The sequence below is a fragment of the Nilaparvata lugens genome, chromosome 5 (assembly GCF_014356525.2).
Source record: "Nilaparvata lugens isolate BPH chromosome 5, ASM1435652v1, whole genome shotgun sequence".
Lineage (NCBI taxonomy): Eukaryota > Metazoa > Arthropoda > Insecta > Hemiptera > Delphacidae > Nilaparvata > Nilaparvata lugens.
Genome location: NC_052508.1, coordinates 71,831,838 through 71,852,585, shown reverse-complemented (window position 1 = coordinate 71,852,585; position 20,748 = coordinate 71,831,838). Strand labels below are relative to the sequence as shown.

Sequence of the window (20,748 nt, the reverse complement as noted above, 5' to 3'; positions counted from 1 at the left end):
CCATGGAAAACCCAAGTACTATAATGAGATCCCACGTTATAACGGCAACATTGGTGTTGCTATCCTTGTCTATCATTCAACAAATCAGATGACGCTATCCTTGTCTAGCAACACAACTTTACCAGATCTTTTTTTAACAATGTAAAAATAAAGTCAATTAACAAAATATTAAATCTCAATTCATTATTTGATCTTTGAAAAAACATATTTTCTCAGCGAATATAATTTTATTGATTATTTCCAACAAGAATGAGCACTTAATTCATAGCATCAGATATACCGGTATCAGCCATCCTCTATAGAAGGCAGTGGCAAGGCAGAGAATCGGCAACGTCGGCATCTTTCTTCACTTCCATTATAACGTGAACCTCACTATAGAGCAGGTGTAACACAAGTGTAACACAATAACACAATTTGTAACAGTTCAAAAAATATTCACTTTCAAAATAAATAAAATGAAATATTCTTTTATCCAAGAAAAATCAACCACTACTGAATTAAATTGATTTAGAAATGTGCAGGATAAAACTGAATGACAAGAAGATAGGAGTATTAGCTAAAATGCACTCAGATGCAAGTTGGAATACAACAGAATAAATGAATCAATGTAGCATGAATAAATGCTATTCATTCATACAAGATTGACTCCATAATATAACTTGCCAGTAAAATAATATAACTGAGGCCTAAAGTGGACTTTATACAACCAATCAAGTCTATAAGAAACTATAGCAATATTCAGTAATCCTAAAAATCAAAGTAGCTTCTTTAAATTCTCTGAAAATTAATCATCAAAGTTCCATAATATTGATTATTATAGAGCAACTACTGTAAAGCCTAGTTTATACGATGCCAATTGGCGATACAGTTGTCTTTGGACAATTATTGTCATCACGTGGTTGCGGATAATCGGAGGCCAGGCCAGTTAAACGAGAAGATGTTTATACGCAGCCAACTATTGGCACGGCAGTTGACAGCTAAACATGTCCGAGTTCTCGTCATCTGTTGTGACTAAACAACTGAACTGGCAAAACCAAGACAGCGCTACTGGCCTACACCGTTCATACGGCGACAATTGTCGCGACAACTGAGATTCCGAGTGGTGGGGGGCTCGCTGGGCCCATTGACTGTCCATAGTCTACTCCCGGAGACAGTTGAATTTCAGGACAATTGACGGGACAGTTGACAAGACAATTGGCCTGAAGTGTCTATACGAAGACAATAATTTCATGCCAGTCAGTTGCCTTATGACAATTGTCTCGCCAATTGGCATCGTATAAACTAGGCTTTATTGAATGATCCATAGCTGCATTGAGAAAACAGAAATGTTTCTGTTTTGTTGATGATAAAACAACGCAGCTGAATGTTGTTAAAAATCTTTAATAATGAACGAAAGAACATCTGTAATTTAGTTAAATTGATAAGCTTTAGACTGACCTTGATGTAGACATTCCCAACCAGGTGATCACCGAGATTGTCGCAGACATTCATCTCTTCTATTTCACCATACTGAAAAAATGAACACAGACCTCAAATTAATTCATAATTATTATTAAACGAAGATCCAAATTACATGCTGTAAATCACCCCAAGACTTATGTTACTGCAAATTTCAACAGATAGATGGAGATTCCATGAGAGCTACTATCCAAAAATTATTCGCCAGCCCGGGAATCGAACCTGGTACCTCCTAATTGCTAGTCAGGTATGCTTGCCCTTACACCAAACTGAGAATCTCTGGATAGCAGTGCTCATTTTATACTACCGTCATAGCGGCCAGCCAGTCCACAAATGGAAATTAATGAGAAATTGCATTTATTAAAAGCATTCAATTTGGATTTTTGTTCAATAATAATTATTCATTAATTAGCATTTGAATACATGCAATTTCTCATTAATTTCTATTTGTAGTTTCAAGTTAATTAGTGTGTAGATTTATACAATAATAAAACAGTTCAATACAGCTAGCAAAACAGCAAAGCGTATTTTGCAATATGATTATAGAGAGATTTTTCAAGAGAAGTTCATTTACAAGAATTCCAGTGTTATTTATAGATTTAGAGTGATTTGAAATAATAATCTTCATCGCAGTTAACGAAATAGAATTTTCAAAAATTATGAGTAAGCATTGGGATGATTATCTATTAACTAGGTGCTGGTCACAATTATTGCAAAATGAGATTCGAATGAAGACATTTTCAATGAAAGACAGTGTACTCCTCCACGACCAAGTTAATTTTTTATGATTCTTTTTACCCATTATAAATTTAGTAGCATAAAGCGTTGCAAACCAGGCAATCAACTGTTCACGATAGAGAAATAAAAGTGATGAGCAATCTTCCGTTGGTTAACGTGGAATAACTAGGAACCGGCTTGTTCTAATTCAATTCAATTCAATTTCATTTTTCATGTTATGCATCGTATATAATACAATATTAACACAAGTCATAAACATCACATCATAAATACATTACAAATGTTACTACAATATTTATATAATATAGTCTAAATCATTGAAAAAATAAGTTAATATCACAGATGGAATTGAAGTTGGATGAACCAAAAAACAGTGGAATCAAAAGTCTCCAATTCTGAAAAGTTGCAGATCATAGAATCAAGTGGCATTTTTAGTTTTTAATTAACCATAATTCAATTTATTACTTGTAATGGCTAAACAATGGTAAGCAAAGACAATAGTCACATACATTCAATCATTCAATCGGTCTACTTAGGGCCGTTTGCACAGTGTAAGTTTAAGCTAAAGCTTAAACCAAATCTGGATTTTTTTGGTTTAAACTAAAATTCCGTTTGCACAGTATCAGGGAAAGTTTAAACCTCCAAAGCAGGGGGCTTAAACTAAATAATTTGAATTAAGTTGACATCTGTCAAGATTTGATGGGGAAACAGCTTTCGACTTTTGTCGAAACTTTTTCGACAGTTGTTTTTATTGCTTCTGTAGACGATAATAATTATTTAGGTTATAGTGATTCATTATTTGAATGTAAAAATAATTATAATGGAGGAATTGATAGAAGTTTTTAATGCGATTGAAAAAGATGACTGCGAAGAAATTTTGAAACAGAAAAATTGGACAAAAACGAATAATAAATTGAAATTTCTGGGATGATAGAGAATTTTCTTTACGGTTTTGCTTGAGTAAAGCAACTGCCAATTAGTATTTGATTGAATAAACCACTTGATAGAAATTAATACAATTTTCAACAGTGGTATTTGATTAGAAAACATGTTTTTAATAACACATAACTGAGATATTTTGCTTTCGAGAGATTTCTAATAAACGAGAAAGACCGTAGTAGATTCAAGAGTAACAATATAACTTTTTATCTTACATTCTAAAATATATTTTTTGGTGCCAGCTAAACATAAGTTTTAAAAGAATTTCTTAATCGCTTTTCATTTTATTACCGTACAGCTTACAGCTCTGTGGATTTTGAACAAGAAAATAGTAGCTACATAACCTCAATTTACTGATCGTTTGTAAACAAATTTCCTGTAAAAATCGTCTTTCTCAAGGAGGATAAAGTATTCCTGATATTATAAACAATGACATTCCGATTCAAGAAAACCGATTCAAGTTTAAACTTTCAGATTAACTTAAACTCGATTAACTTAATCGAGTTTAGCAATCTATACTGTGCAAACGACCCTTACTATCAAGAATCTAAGAATAAAGGCCCGTTAACACTGGTGCGAATGGAACGATAGTCGTTGGACGATAATCGCAGAGCGCCCGCTGTGCATTGTCTTCATTAGCACCGTTGTCACTGATGCAGAGTCGTTGACTACAACCGTTCGTCGGGTCTGCTTCTGGAGCAGTCATGATTATGATTCTGGAGCAGTCGTTGAACGATTTATGATTGTGATTCATCTCATCTCCTGTGATTGGATATCGAACGTAGTTTGAAGACTTCTTCTCAAGGTCGTCATTGATTGAACTAGACACAAACTTGAACCGAAGTTTGGAAAATCAGAAGAACTCAGTAGTTTAAAGACTTCTTCTTGAGGTTCTCATTGATAAAACTAGACTCAACTTAAACTGAAGTTTGGAAAGTCAGAAGAGCTGAGAAAAGCGCATCAGCTTGAAATTATTGTTTACTAAAGTGAGGTCCACGTTATAATGGCAGTGAAGAAAGATAGGTGAAAAACGTTGCCAAGTCTCTCCATTTTACCACTGACTGTACACAGCTGTTACTCAATTCATCCCATTAAATTCAATCATAATTATCAATTCCTTGATAAAATAATCAATTTAATGTCAAATTGATCAAGAAAATATATTTTTTCATAATTTGATTCAGAAATTTGCTTTTATGAATCAGATTTTTATTTTTATACAAACCTGAAATGGCGGCTAATTTAAAAAGCTGTGATACAACAATCTGAATTTCAAAACAATAGAAATTGAGTTATTTGGTAGGTATTCTATTCCAATTTCGTTTAAAAATAATAGAAAAATAGAAATCCTATTAACAAATAAGTAATTTCAATGGATTAATTCTGAAATAACTTTTCAATATTATTTATACCGTTACGAGTAGGTCTAACCTATACGGGTAGGCTAACTTAAGCATGGATGAAGTCTAGGATGGTTAGTTATCAACTTTTAAAATGTCATTTCAGGCACGGTATTTTAATTTGTGTTTCTCATAAGGTAGTGTTCAAAAATTATTTCATTGTTTCAAAAATACATTTTAAATCAATTATACGACTTGTGTACTCAAGTATTTTGATAGAATGAAGGAAAAAATGGCGGCTGAGAATATGGTTTGTTCAGTTTTGTACAGTCACTGTCAAAAGTAAATATAAAATATTCTGGCAAATAGACAACATTGCAAAGCGAGAAAGAGAGAGAGAGATAGTGCTATCTGTTTTGTTGTATGATAGAAAAGGACAGCAACAGTATTGTCAATCGTACACTGCCATTATAATGTGGACCTCACTATATCATGTAACCTGTGCTCCGCCGAAAGGGTCTAATTGAAAACTTGACCTACTGAAATAATGAAGAATTTAAAATAGGTCTATAACCATCCTCTGTGAATTAAGAATCTATATGCAAAATGTCATGTTAATCAGTCCAGTGGTAGTTCAGACGTGATGATGTGAATTTCATATCCCGTACGTGTATAAACAGATTCATTCCTCTATTATATTATAGACTAGCCGTCAGGCTCGCTTCGCTCGCCATATCCGTCTAGCCAGGGGGCTCCGCCCCCTGGACCCCCGACTGGATCGTCCAAGAATGAGATCAGCAGGCTCGCCTGCATTTTTCATTTTTATCATATGTTAGGACGATCCAGTCGGGGGTCCAGACTAAACGTCTGGCTAAACGGATATGGCGAGCGAAGCGAGCCTGACGGCGAGTAATATAATATTCCCAGGAATAGCTCTGATTGAAGTACGGTAGCAGTGCCCAATCAATTATTTTTCCGCGATAAATGTATTTCAATCTTCAACTTGGTGCCAACCTTACAAAGTCAACTCAACTTAATGCCAACCTGACATAATTATTAATTTAGTTACCAGTTAACAATAATGTTCGAAGAGGTACTCTCTCTAGCTTATATTTCTATATTAACATATGATATGGACATTTTTCAATTATAATTAAGAGAATAAGAAGAATATACATGCTAAAAGACAAACTTTAGACCTTTAAAAACCACCCTTAGAGTTAAAATATTGCCAAAAGATTTTTTAGTGCGCCTCTAAAGAGCCAATTGAACATACCTACCAAATTTGAACGTTTTTGGTTCGGTAGATTTTTAGTTCTGCGAGTGAGTGAGTGAGTCAGTCAGTCAGTGAGTGCCATTTCGCTTTTAGATTAATATTTTGAAGCACCCTCCTTTTGTTCTCTTTGCAAAATATTATGGGTTCTAAGATGTGGTGGTACTCAAAATTTCTAAAATGTCTTTGTCTTCTAAATCTTCAATTAACAAATAACTTAGTAGCCGTTTATTTGAACTCATTATTCGGGTCTTCACTTGGCAACAGTCAAATTTCAACTGAACGATCGACTATCGTTCCAGCCGCACCAGTAATAACGCACCTCAAGTTGGTCTGCTTTGTAACAAAATTGCATCGTCTTGATTACAGGGGACACTAGGACATCACATACCACAACAATGACATGACAAACTTGACCATTTATGTTTCTCATTCAGATCAGACCAACATACAAAATGACGTAGGCTGGACGATACCATAGAGAAACAATGGCATAAGTAGATATCCCATGGTATAGGGCGTTTATGTCGCAACTTTTACTGTTAACTCAAGCTGATAGTCCACGCAGTTCTTTCCTGTGAAGCTTTATGACTCTGGTAGTCTCTCATATTGTACCGTTCATACACTCTTACCCGGTCAAAACAGTAAAAATCGACAGTAATCGGATTGAGATAACAGTAAAAGTTGCGACATAAACGCCATATACCATGGGATATCTACTCACGCTATTGTTTCTCTAAGACGATACTAACAGGTTATAAAAAGCCACAAAGCATACTATCTTATAGCTGTATTGAAGATTCTGTATCAAGAATTGAACATAAGTTTGACACTTGCTGTATAAATACCCGAAACTACCTGTATAAATCACTACCTCCGTAAACAAAGCCATAGTGCATTCTAGTGACGTCAGCATAGGTAGGGCTCCTACACCAATAAAAACACTAGCTGATATAGATACGCTAAAATCAACAAATTTCTATTGGTGTAGGAGCCCTACCTGTGCTGACGTCACACGAATGCACTACGGCTATGTTCACGGAGATAGTGTATAAATACAGGCTTTAAGTCTGTTGTTCCTTTCACAATCATTCATAGTTGAAAATGATATTTATCTATCAATATCATTTTATATATTAATATTAATGTATAAGTGAATAAGTTATATTAAGACTCCACGTCGGCGTACAAGTTTTCTTTTGCCGACGTGTAGCACAAAGTTGTCAATTTCCTTTCAGTTGTATTCTGTATATATTTTTGTGCAATAAACGATTTGATTTGATTTGAATATATAAATTAATAAACTAGTCGTGTCTAAAAGAAAATAAGAAGAGGGTACTAGGAATTCTACGTTAATGAACATGGATAATGTAGACGACAGCATAGCAATAAATTAAAACATGCAATCAAAAATAACTTTTTTGAGTAGCGAATTAATGCTTTCAAAGGAATATCACCAGACACATGCAATGATAAATAATTCATAGTTGATAATGATATTGTATCTATCTATTTATAAATAAATAAATATGAACTAGTCGTGTATATAAAAAGAGGGTACTAGATGTTAATGAACATGGATAATGTAGACGACAGCATAGCAATAAATTAAAACATGCAATCAAAAATAACTTTTTTGAGTAGCGAATTAATGCTTTCAAAGGAATATCACCAGACACATGCAATGATAAATAATTCATAGTTGATAATGATATTGTATCTATCTATTTATAAATAAATAAATATGAACTAGTCGTGTATATAAAAAGAGGGTACTAGATGTTATTGAACATGGATAATGTAGGCGACAGCATAGCAATAAATTAAAACATGCAATCAAAAATAACTTTTTTGAGTAGCGAATTAATGCTTTCAAAGGAATATCACCAGACACATGCAATGATAAATAATTCATAGTTGATAATGATATTGTATCTATCTATTTATAAATAAATAAATATGAACTAGTCGTGTATATAAAAAGAGGGTACTAGATGTTATTGAACATGGATAATGTAGGCGACAGCATAGCAATAAATTAAAACATGCAATCAAAAATAACTTTTTTGAGTAGCGAATTAATGCTTTCAAAGGAATATCACCAGACACATGCAATGATAAATTATTCATAGTTGAGAATGACATAGTATCCATCAATGTATAAATAAATAAACTAGTCGTGTCTAAAAGTAAATAAGAAGAGGGTAGTTGTTACTGAACATGGATAATGTAGACGACAGCAAACTAGTAGTTCTGTGAACAGTAGACCTCGCGCTCAGTAAGTTACATTGACCTGTTGTTATGTTTTCACGAAAATTAATAAATAATTTTGCAATTTAAAATGTCTAGAAAAAATCCTAAATAAACATAGAGGTTTCTGTCCTATCGTACCGTGACGTGTCGTCCCGGAATGTGAGTGTGAGCGCTGTTATCAGGTCTGGCTGCAACTGTCTACAACGTTGATGGAAAGATACATTTTCAAGATGTTCGATGTTTTTGAACGGGTAGTATTATAGTCAACTTATACTAACGTTGATGGAAAGATGCATTTTCAAGATGTTTGATGTTTTTGAACGGGTAGTATTATAGTCCACTAGACAGCTGATTTATGATGAATAATTCTATAGTCTGATTTTTACTCTAATATTGGCGTATGAAGGAGGCTCCTTTTTCCTTTTATATTATTCTTGAAATGCAAAATTTCTAAAAACCTTGTATATACGTCGACGTGCAATTTAAAAAGGAACATACCTGTCAAATTTCATGAAAATCTATTACCGCGTTTCGCCGTAAATGCGCAACATATAAACATTTAAACATTAAGAGAAATGCCGAACCGTCGACTTGAATCTTAGACCTCACTTCGCTCGGTCAATTTATTTTTCTTTCATTTATGGTTACCAAGGGCTCATGTTGAAGCCCCTTCTTCTGGTTCTATAATTTTAGCAGGGGTTATGTTGAAATTAGGGGGGTATGGTCTTATTCGTGTACTTTATTTAACGATTTGGTTTTTCTCTATTCTTATTTCTTTAGAATCTTTCAGATAGAATCTTGGGAGCTTTATATGTAAGATTTTTTTGTTTATTACAGTCTGATTTAAGGGTTTTGGTGGCTTATTCATCAGTTAGCCATATAGGTTTAGTAATTAGTGGAATTTTCACTTGTAGTTATTACGGATAAAAACATGCAATCAAAAATAACTTTTTTGAGCAGCGAATTAATGCTTTCAAAGGAATAACATCAGACACATGCAATGATAAATAGGAAGGATTGCCGTTAGATTAAGAGAAACATGCTTATGATATCCTAACATTTTATTGAAAAAACATTCTTGTCCTCTGATTCAAAAGAGAAGCCTTTTTGACTATATCGACCACTGATTCAAAAAGAAGCTTTTCGACCATATCGACCTCTCATTCAAGAGAGAAGCCTTTTCGACCATATCGACCTCTGATTCAAAAAGAAGCATTTTCGACCATATCGAAGTGTAAGTCTTTAGAATTAACAGTGTTGACTGGAACTGAAAACTTTACTACTTGAAAATAAATTTGACTAAGAAAAAAATGTTGGATGAGAACCAAGATGAAGATCTCCTATGGCCTCTATGGTTAATGGATGCAGCACAATCACAAGGGGTTTGTGATTGATAAATACCTTATCTTCACACTCAACAAAGATTTCTTTGTTGAAAATTAATTAAAATTAAAAATGAACTTGAAAATAAATTTGGCCAAGATATGGTGGATGAAAACCAAGATGAAGATCTCCTATGGCCTCTATGGTTAATGCATGCAGCACAATCACAAGGGGTTTGGAAATGATGATACAGTGATTGATAAATACCTTATCTTCACACTCAACAAAGATGTCTTCAAAGAAGTTATCATAATGTTCCTGCATCTCTTCATCTGACACATTGCTGATCACTGAAAAAGATTAATTGTCGAATTTATGGATTGGAAGTCAGTACATTACCTTATTCTCACATTCAACAAATACATCCTCGAATATGTTATCATAATGCTCTTGCATTTCTTCATCTGTCACATGGTTGATCACTGCAAAATATGAAGTTGACTTAAATTGTAAGCATGCATTCAGTTGTATAGGGTTGGGCAGGGAGGTATGGATGATTTGAAATAACAGTTACACATTCATTTTTAAATGAAACTCAGAATTTATTTTTCCTACAGTTACCCGAAAAAGTTCTCATTCCCGCATCAATTATAGTACGCAAAATACCTTATTCCCACACCTAGTGCAGGAATGTAGATTTGAGTGCGGCAAAGACTTGCAAAGAATTTGCAACATAACAACACAAAATAGTTAACACGCTTTATGACGGTAGAGTGCGGCAAAGTAAAAGAAATGTTGGTAAACCTGAATATGTGCTGGCTGGACATTTTTGTAAAACAGCTGATTATTACCGTGGGATATTGAATAACGAACAGTAAATAAACAAGAAGTTTTGATAGTATTCAATATCAGTATTTTATTTCTATTCAAGTTATCATGAACGATTTAAACAAGAAGTTTTGATAGTATTCAATATCAGTATTTTATTTCTATTCAAGTTATCATGAACGATTTTTCATGTGTAAGATGCCTATATTTTTAACTGGAAGACATTGGAAACATTTATCGATCATTTCTATGATCAAAGAATCAAGTATTTTTATATCTACAATTACTTTTGTGGTTAGGTTTCTCTTATTACTGACACTAAGGTTATATTTTCAAAACAATAATGTATCCATTAGGTTTGAAACATAAATATTTACACTTTAAAAAAAGTTATTCAGTTCTTCAACTCCCCGAAAAATATCATTTTTGTAGAACAACTTCAATGAATGCCGTTGATGAATTAGAAACAAAATACAGAATAGATTTATTGAATACCGTAATCAAAATCACAATACAATATATTGTTTACTCAACAGTGACTTGAATGATTGACGTTCAGAATTTCAGGTAAATGTAATGTCTATATAATATAATTTAATCACGTTTTAAATAATGCAGACGTTTCATGCTGCTACTGGGCGATTGGCCAGAAAAGCAGAAAGGCCAAATTAACTAATGTATTTACACACACACACACACACACACACACACACACACACACACACACACACACACACACACACACACACACACACACACACACACACACACACACACACACACACACACACACACACACACACACACACACACACACACACACACAGACCAACACCCGAAAATCATGTTTTTGGACTCAGGGGACCTTGTAACGTATAGAAAACTTGAAATTGGGGTACCTTAATTTTTTTGGAAAGCAATACTTTCCTTACCTATGGTAGTAAGGCAAGGAAAGTAAAAATTGAAGAGGTAAAAATGATTGATTATGTACGAAAAATATGTGCTGTCCATTTTGTCCATACACTCCTGTAGACGTTGTGACAAGTTGCCCATACTCTTCCGAAGCATTGCAAGTGGTACCGCTCGAGTTTCCTATGCTATTGTTCCACTCAGGGCTTCAAGGGTTTCTGGTTTGTTTATTTATACACGTACTTTTAAGTAGCCCCCGGTGAGCGAGGAGGCCACTCCACATCTCCAGGCAACGCAATGGGGCGCCCAGCAAAGGTCTGCCTTAGAAATTCCATAGCTGCTCTCGATGTATGGCATGTCACCCCATCTTGTTGGAACCATAGCCTACAGTATTGACGTTGATACGTCGACTCCTCAATTGTGACAGAGAAATTCAAGCAGCATAGTTAAATAACGTTCTGTATTGACAGTGACGGTTCGACCGTTTTCTCGAAAAATCTGGTGTGGCACACTCACACAACTTTCCTTGCCGTTATGAAAATTGATCAAATGACGCTAGTGGTTCACGCGCATCTCAAGTCTACTATTCAAAGATCTGAGCCAGCTGGTGACAGGACAATAACGCTGGAGACACGTGAGGTCTGCTATCTCTTCATAGTGAATGATTTAATAGAATCAACAGTTGCCAACAGTTTGTAATTGAATAATCACATTATCTCGAATTTCGAGCTTATTTTCAATTTTAGGTGAAAATGTTACTGAACATTAATTGTAGAGATTTTCATGCTCAATCTTTTCCACTTAATTTTTTCGTTTAAATTGTATCTGAAGCCTGATAATTGGGAATCTAAGATCAAACTTTGCATAGATTGGACGGTGCTCCTGAAATTTTTACAGATATGGGACTTGTGGCAGTTGATAGAGCTTATCAATGACTATTTCAGGTATAAATTTGATCAAAATCGTTGGAGCCGTTTTCAAGAAAATCGCGAAAAACCCTGTTTTTGACAACATTTTCTCCATTTTAGCCGCCATCTTGAATCGAATTTGATCGAAATTGTTCGTGTCGGACCCTTATAGTGTGAGGACCTCAAGTTCCAAATTTCAAGTCATTCCGTTCATTGGGAGATGAGATATCATGTACACAGACGCACATTCACTCATACACTCATACACACACACACACACACACACACACACACACACACACACACACACACACACACACACACACACACACACACACACCACACACACACACACACATACAGACCAATACCCAAAAACCACTTTTTTGGACTCAGGGGACCTTGAAACGTATAGAAACTTAGAAATTGGGGTACCTTAATTTTTTTTCGGAAAGCAATACTTTCCTTACCTATGGTAATAGGGCAAGGGAAGTAAAAAAGTAAGGGCAAATAATCAGTTTTATGGGGCTACCTAGAAGCACGTGTATACATAAATAAACACAAACCCTTGAAACCCTTGAAGGAACAATAACACTCGAAATTCGAGCGGTACCACGTGTACGAGGAGTATGGACAACTTCTCACAACGTCTACAGGAGTGTATGGACAAAAACGGGCAGCATGTAACAGATGTTATTTTTCGTACATAATCAATGTTTCAATTTTTTCCTCTTCAATTTTTAGAATATCAACATCCAAGGTACACACTAAAAAATAAATTTTGAGTTTCGTTTAAAAATGAGTGTGTAACTGTTATTTCAAATCATCCATACCTCCCTGCCCAACCCTGTATTACTCGATAACATCATAGAGAAAGATAACATAATAGGATATCATACCCTTGTTAGGGTCGTTCATATTCCTAATATCACGCCGATTACTGTCATTATAATATAAAAACGGCTCAATAAGAGAGAATAACAGCTTCACATAACTTTACGAAAAATAACTACTAGGATTATTCGCCTCGAGTTAACAGTGAAATTTGGAATATAAACGCCCTATACCAAGGATATCTTCTTTTGCTACCTTTTCTCTATGTTAACATCTAAAGTGGGAGAGAAATTACTTTTAACACGGCTCTTTCTCGAAGACGGGGAGGTCCGATGCTCTATCCTCCACTAATCACTCCCACTACCTAGCAGCATTCTCCTTCTTTTGTTTCTGTGTGAGAGAGCTTTCCAACGCAACTGGTCAGCAGGTATAATATTGTTTTCATCACAAGAGCATGAAGCAAAATGACACGGCGCATCCAATTGTGCGCAGGATGTCTGTCTGTGTCTACGCTACAAACTGTGGAGGGAGAAATGAGTTTCTCCCCTTCATGTTAAAAGTAATATATCTCAGACTTTAGTCTTTCAACCGATTTGAAAAAGATCGAATGACCTATTTAGATTTTTCCCAGTATTATTTGTCCTAAGATGAATTTTCCAGTTTTTTTTTTTTTTTTGGTAGAAAATAGAATAAGTGAAAAAGTCAAATTATACATTTGTTAGTATGAATATAAATAAAACCAATGTAACAAAAGATTAATTACAATATTCTTCATCAAAAACCTCCAATTTTAGAAGTCGTCGTACTTAAAAGTGCTGAAAACAAACTATAAATCACACCACACACACACACACCACACACACACACACACACCACACACACACACACCACACACACACACACACACACCACACACACACACACACACCACACACACACACACACACACACACACCACACACACACACACACACCACACACACACACACCACACACACACACACCACACACACACACACACCACACACACACACACACACACACACCACACACACACACACCACACACACACACACACCACACACACACACACACACACACCACACACACACACACACCACACACACACACACACACACACACCACACACACACACACCACACACACACACACCACACACACACACACACCACACACACACACACACACACACACACACACACACACACCACACACACACACACACACCACACACACACACACACACACCACACACACACACACACCACACACACACACACCACACACACACACACACACACACCACACACACACACACCACACACACACACACCACACACACACACACCACACACACACACACACACCACACACACACACACACCACACACACACACACCACACACACACACACCACACACACACACACACACCACACACACACACACACCACACACACACACACACACCACACACACACACACCACACACACACACACCACACACACACACACACACCACACACACACACACCACACACACACACACCACACACACACACACACACCACACACACACACACCACACACACACACACCACACACACACACACACCACACACACACACACCACACACACACACACACACCACACACACACACACACACACACACACACACACACCACACACACACACACCACACACACACACACATACAGACCAATACCCAAAAACCACTTTTTTGGACTCAGGGGACCTTGAAACGTATAGAACTTAGAAATTGGGGTACCTTAATTTTTTTTCGGAAAGCAATACTTTCCTTACCTATGGTAATAGGGCAAGGGAAGTAAAAAAGTAAGGGCAAATAATCAGTTTTATGGGGCTACCTAGAAGCACGTGTATACATAAATAAACACAAACCCTTGAAACCCTTGAAGGAACAATAACACTCGAAATTCGAGCGGTACCACGTGTATGAGGAGTATGGACAACTTCTCACAACGTCTATAGGAGTGTATGGACAAAAACGGACAGTCTTTAACAGATGTTATTTTTCGTACATAATCAATGTTTCAATTTTTTCCTCTTCAATTTTTAGAATATCAACATCCAAGGTACACACTAAAAAATAAATTTTGAGTTTCATTTGAAAATGAGTGTGTAACTGTTATTTCAAATCATCCATACCTCCCTGCCCAACCCTGTATTACTCGATAACATCATAGAGAAAGATAACATAATAAGATATCATACCCTTGTTAGGGTCATTCATATTCCTAATATCACGCCGATTACTGTCATTATAATATAAAAACGGCTCAATAAGAGAGAATACCAGCTTCACATAACTTTACGAAAAATAACTACTAGGATTATTCGCCTCGAGTTAACAGTGAAATTTGGAATATAAACGCCCTATACCAAGGATATCTTCTTTTGCTACCTTTTCTCTACGTTAACATCTAGTCTTTCAACCGATTTGAAAAAGATCGAATGACCTATTTAGATTTTTCCCAGTATTATTTGTCCTAAGATGAATTTTCCAGTTTTTTTTTTTTTTTGGTAGAAAATAGAATAAGTGAAAAAGTCAAATTATACATCTGTTAGTATGAATATAAATAAAACCAATGTAACAAAAGATTAATTACAATATTCTTCATCAAAAACCTCCAATTTTAGAAGTCGTCGTACTTAAAAGTGCTGAAAACAAACTATAAATCAGCCTGAACACAGGGACAATAGTAGTGTCAACCAAGGTTCACTAGATATCGCTGGAACACGGAATTGGAAATGCCGTATACATAAGAATTACGGACATTTCCAATTCCTTATAGCGAGGAATGCTATGTTACAGCGACAGTGAAGAAAGATAGGAGGACAGTGTTGCCGATTCTCTGCCTTGCCACCGCCTTCTATAGAGGATAGCTGATAGATATAATATGACTGTTCATTCTTGTTTAAAATGATCAATTATATTCTATTTGACAAGAAAATATATTTTTCAATGATAAGTTAGTCAGGGTGTCCACTGAATCAGGCTTCAGAGATTCCCGTACAATCCCCGTATATTTCACGTTTTTCCCGGTTTTCCCGCCGGTTGAAACGCATGATTCATATGTAAAAATATGGGTTGTAAGCGGGGGGTGGGTGGTTATGAGGTATGGAATTACTCAGAAGGGTGGTCTTATTTGGAAAAATGTAATATTCTTAAATAACAATATCAAAAGTAATGCAGCATGTTTTACATGAAAATGTAGCACCATTATACGATAATAACTGTATACTGTGTTCCGAATAATATAAAAAACAAACTCTGCCCTTAATGTAGAAAAATTAGAAAAGTAGCTAGTTGACGGAAGTGTCAAAAAATTTCCCTTATCCCGAAAAAATTCCCGCCTCGTGGACACCCTGGTTAGTAAATTTGCATAGCCTAGTTGAAATTAAATATATTCCTACATTGTTGAGAAATGATCTGACAGCGTCGATTTGCTTAGTCAAAAAAATAATAGACAAGGATAGCAGCACTAATGCTAATCAAATACAGTACTGACTGACATTATAACTTATGCTAATCAAATACTGACTGCAATTATAACTTGGAGCTCATTTTAGCAGCTATTAGCCGCTACTAGTCCTTTTGTGAAGCGTGTTTTAGTGGCTGCCTCTAATGGACGCTTCAACATTCCCTGTGTAGGCCTGATTACGGTTTGCCCTGTGATTATAGTAGCAGCCACCAATAGCGGCTAATATTATCCCTGTGTGCAGGCTGCTATATGATCGTCACACTGCCATACAACAAATTCTCTTAATAATACCTATACAGTCCACAAACCATACAACTCAACCAGCCTTTTGTCGATTGCGCATTTCCTGTACAAGCCGCACGAGGCGGTTTTTCAGCCGGCACGACAGGACAGGAAACTCTCCGTTAGGCTGATTGGGTTGACGTAAAGAGTGAGGCGACTTGCACACACACCGATTTTGGACGGCCGGTTTTTAACGGAATCCAAATTCTAAAGGTGCGTACAGACTTTCGCTCTGCTCCGCAACCGTACGTCACTCCATCAGAGCGATTGATGATCGACCGGCGAGCAAGAGTGGTTCGACCGGGGAACGCGAGAAGATCTAACATCTTCCGTAACGTTCATGATGGGTGCGTGGGCGGAGCGACTTTGGTTCGATGGTGGTACGAGGGCGGAGGGAGGAGCGTGCTCGGTGCGGGTTGGAAGCGCGAATATGTGTACGCAGCTCAATAGTGACGTGAAGGCGGGAACGGGACCTGGCACACACGGTAAAATGCCGTCGGTAAAGAGCCGGCCACTGCCACTGCGTAGCACCGGTGCCGGCGATACAGTGGCGCCCATGAGTAAATACAGGCTTGCACAAACACCGATTTTTCTCTGACCGTCCTTGCTAGTTCTCGCTACACCATCCTCCATTCTAGTCGACTGCTCTGCTCTTTTGATATAATAGTGCGAGGTACCGTAATTATACTTAGGCAGTTATATGTGATAAAGATTGTTTCGCATTTAAATAAAAATATAAGTAATTTAGAAATAAGGCATACACCATACCAAACACGACCAGCAGTATCAAACATTTTTAATATAAATTTTATCAAGTTAGTGGTGTGTAGACACCAATTCTCTTATTTTTGTAATATATTTTCGAACAAAGTTCCAATTATTTTCATAAATACAGAAATTACTAAAAAACTTCTTAAAGAAATAAATATATGGGTTGAACAGAATATTTATTATAGACTACCTAAATTCTAATAGTTTCATAATTTCGTTACCAGCTCCATTTTGGTTATGTGTTGAATGAGGTTTCTTGTTTTTTTTTTGTCATTGTACTACCTATTGAATTTTTGCTACTTTTAATTTCTTTATTTATATAATTTAATTTCCTGTATGAACTCACAGCCAGCGCACAAGTTTACTTTGATGGCTGTGCCAAGTAGGCTATGTGTAAAAATGTATTTCATCTCATTATTTGTATTGTACATTGGCAAATAAATATTCTTATTATTATTATTATGTTTGAAATGGGTGACATAGATAATGATATCCTTATATCGTTACTGGAAGCAAGACCGGTGTTGTGAATAAGACTTTGGAAACATTTAAAGACCGGAATCTCACCAGGGATGCATGGAGAGAAGTTTACTGCACTCTCAAAAATTATTTTGAGGATCTAGAAGATACAGAAAAAAACGCATTTGGTAAGTAGTTTCCTTTATTTTACATTTTATTCGTCCTAATCACTTTTTACCATTCATTATGGCTAGAACAACCTGAAACAGGGTATCTTCCCAGCCCCAGACGGTTTTAAAATAGCTAGAGTCTTTCCACTTTACAAAAATGGCGACAAATCCCAAAAAAATAACTATAGACCCCTTTCCCTTTTAAGCATCTTTTCAAAACATAGAAGACATAATTCATTCTAATTACCAATAATATATTATCAAATAAAGATCTCGTAATCTGCACTTAGTGTGAATATACCATTACTAAAATATTGCCTTAGTCATATAATAGTGAGCCAAAACCAGAAGCTGAGTTTTGTTATTAAAAAGTTGTAGTTACCTAATTATATTACTGTATTTATCTATCCAATTATTTATTCGTTATTAATCTTTTTTGTATATAGTGAGCCGAGACCAACATCATCAAATCTTAATCATCATCAAAATCAGGCGGTGAAAAATCGGCCGTCCAAAAATCGGTGTGTACAGTATTTATCTATCCAATTATTTTTTCTTTATTAATCTTTTTTGTATATAGTGAGCCGAAACCAACATCATCAAATCTTAATCATCATCAAAATCAGACGGTAAAAAATCGGCCGTCCAAAAATCGGTGTGTGTGCAAGTAGCCGTTAAAATTTTGCTACCGATAAAAAATCGGCCGTCCAAAAATCGGTGTTTGTGCAAGTAGCCTGAGCTTCCTGTCCAGCCAATCGGAGAGCATCCTGTCCTTCCATGTCGACCGGAAAAATGACTAGTGTGGCTTGGCCCTTATGCCGCATGTACATGTTGGCCCAATGTCGACCAGCGCCAGTGTGTGAATGGGTGGTTGGCTACCGCTGGCCTTCATTGACCTACGTTACTTTACCACGCTGGGGCAACGTGTAGATGCGGCATGAATGATTATCATGCATTGAAATAGAAATACACTTACGATGCGATCCATCAGCTGATTTGGCTGAATTCTGGGGGTTCACGTACAGGTTCTGCAGCAAGACAGTCTGAAAATAAATTTGAAATATTCAAATTCTTGACTCATGATCTTCTTAACAGCAAAAAACGTATTTTCAAATCTTTTAAATACAGAAACTTTGGAAAAATAGCATGAATCAATTATAACAATATTCAATGTACTTGTACATTTGATGAATAAATATGATTGATTGATTGAATCCAATTTGTGTGGATTAACTTAGATCATTTTTTTGATGAAATAAATAAATATAAATCCCGTTCACCACATACTGTTAGTCTATATCTTCTACTGGAATCGACAGTTAGGTGCTAATATTGAAAGGTTCTGGCTTTAAGTGTAAAAATGAATTAAATATAATAGAAATTAGTGTGAGAATTAGAGCCAGGCCATTTTAAGCGCTTTTTCAGGTGCAACACATTTCAAATTCAAAATGCTTTTATTGCCGTGAACAAATACATGTTATTGACAAAGTCATCAGTATAATCAACATATACATACTAACATACATCATACATATAATAATCAATATACATACTAACATACATCATACATATAATAATGTATTGGTGAATGTGATATTTTCGAGCTCAAAATTCAAGTGTTTTATTCTTTATTTTGTGAATTTATAGTTTGTTTCATGTTTTAAGAAACTTTTATTATTAATCCATCCAAATTTAAAATTGTTTGTTTTATTCTAATTTATATTTTAGATTGTGATTTGGTGTAGAAATTTGAATGGACATAACCTATAATATTTGGACACTTTAAAACTAAATTAGGAAATTGAAGAAGTTTTAGGCAATAGCCTGTTTTTTCTTTTCCGATTCTTGTATTTTTTTGCTAACCTTATAAATAAATATATAATAAATACATATCGCTTACTCAAAAACAGAGAAATATTATCACAGCAAACAGTTGCGGTTTATTCATAACAATAAATAACATGTTCCAAACAATTATATTTTTAAGCACTCTTTAGAAGTCAATGTCGGTGTGCTCGAAAAAAGGGTTTATAAGGGGGTTTATAGGGTTTTAAGGGTTAAAACCTATAAAAAGGGTTTCTTGGAAAAAAGGTTTATAAGGGGGTTTATAGGGTTTTAAGGGTTAAAACCTATAAAAAAGGGTTTCTTGAAAGCCATTCATCTAATTTGTCGAGGAGAGTCTTCTTTGGATATTTGTTTAAGAGGTTTGAAAACTTGTTATAAGCTTTTTTAGGTGGTACCGTATGGATTTTGAGGGATTTACTCAATCTGCAATAGTCGGTACAAATTTTTCCCTTATTGCGAGTGTCATGCTTGTGAAAATCCTTATTAAAAGTCAAATATGGTAATTTTTTCAAAGAGAATGTCAATTCAAAGAGCTCTAAAATGTATAAATTAACTATTGTTTCAATTCGCAATTCAATAAAAATTGGTTTGCAGTGATCCAGAGAAGCCGAGTCATTCATGATTCGTGAAAGTGAAAAAACAAAAACAAAATGGCAGCTATAAGGATAACCGCTGAGTTTTGGACACTTCGAATACGTCATTTGTAGTTTCCTATCATCCAGGAACAATACCCTAAAATGTTCGACACAATTTCTGAAACACTCTGTATAACTTATAAAGTCAAAACTATCTGTATCAAGTATTCATACTTTTCTTTTAGCTTGGGTCGGAATAATTGTAGTAATAATGAATAGGATTTTTAAATATGGATG

General features: G+C 35.5%; 2 protein-coding genes across 2 annotated transcripts in view; one reads left to right on the top strand and one right to left on the bottom strand.

The window, feature by feature from the left end:
* Positions 1–19,074, bottom strand: part of LOC111058080 (splicing factor U2af 38 kDa subunit-like) — a gene marked incomplete at its 5' end in the record, with an annotated part of 38,137 nt that extends 19,063 nt beyond the window's left edge. Inside the window, 3 exon segments of the mRNA XM_039429238.1 lie at positions 1,438–1,509; positions 9,592–9,674; positions 19,008–19,074. Of these exon segments, the coding sequence (XP_039285172.1) occupies positions 1,438–1,509; positions 9,592–9,674; positions 19,008–19,074 (222 nt within the window).
* A 960-nt stretch (positions 19,075–20,034) lies between these two features.
* Positions 20,035–20,748, top strand: part of LOC120351661 — a 6,593-nt gene continuing 5,879 nt past the window's right edge. Inside the window, exon 1 of the mRNA XM_039429599.1 lies at positions 20,035–20,040. Within this exon, the coding sequence (XP_039285533.1) occupies positions 20,035–20,040 (6 nt within the window). The remainder of the gene's footprint in view (positions 20,041–20,748) is intronic.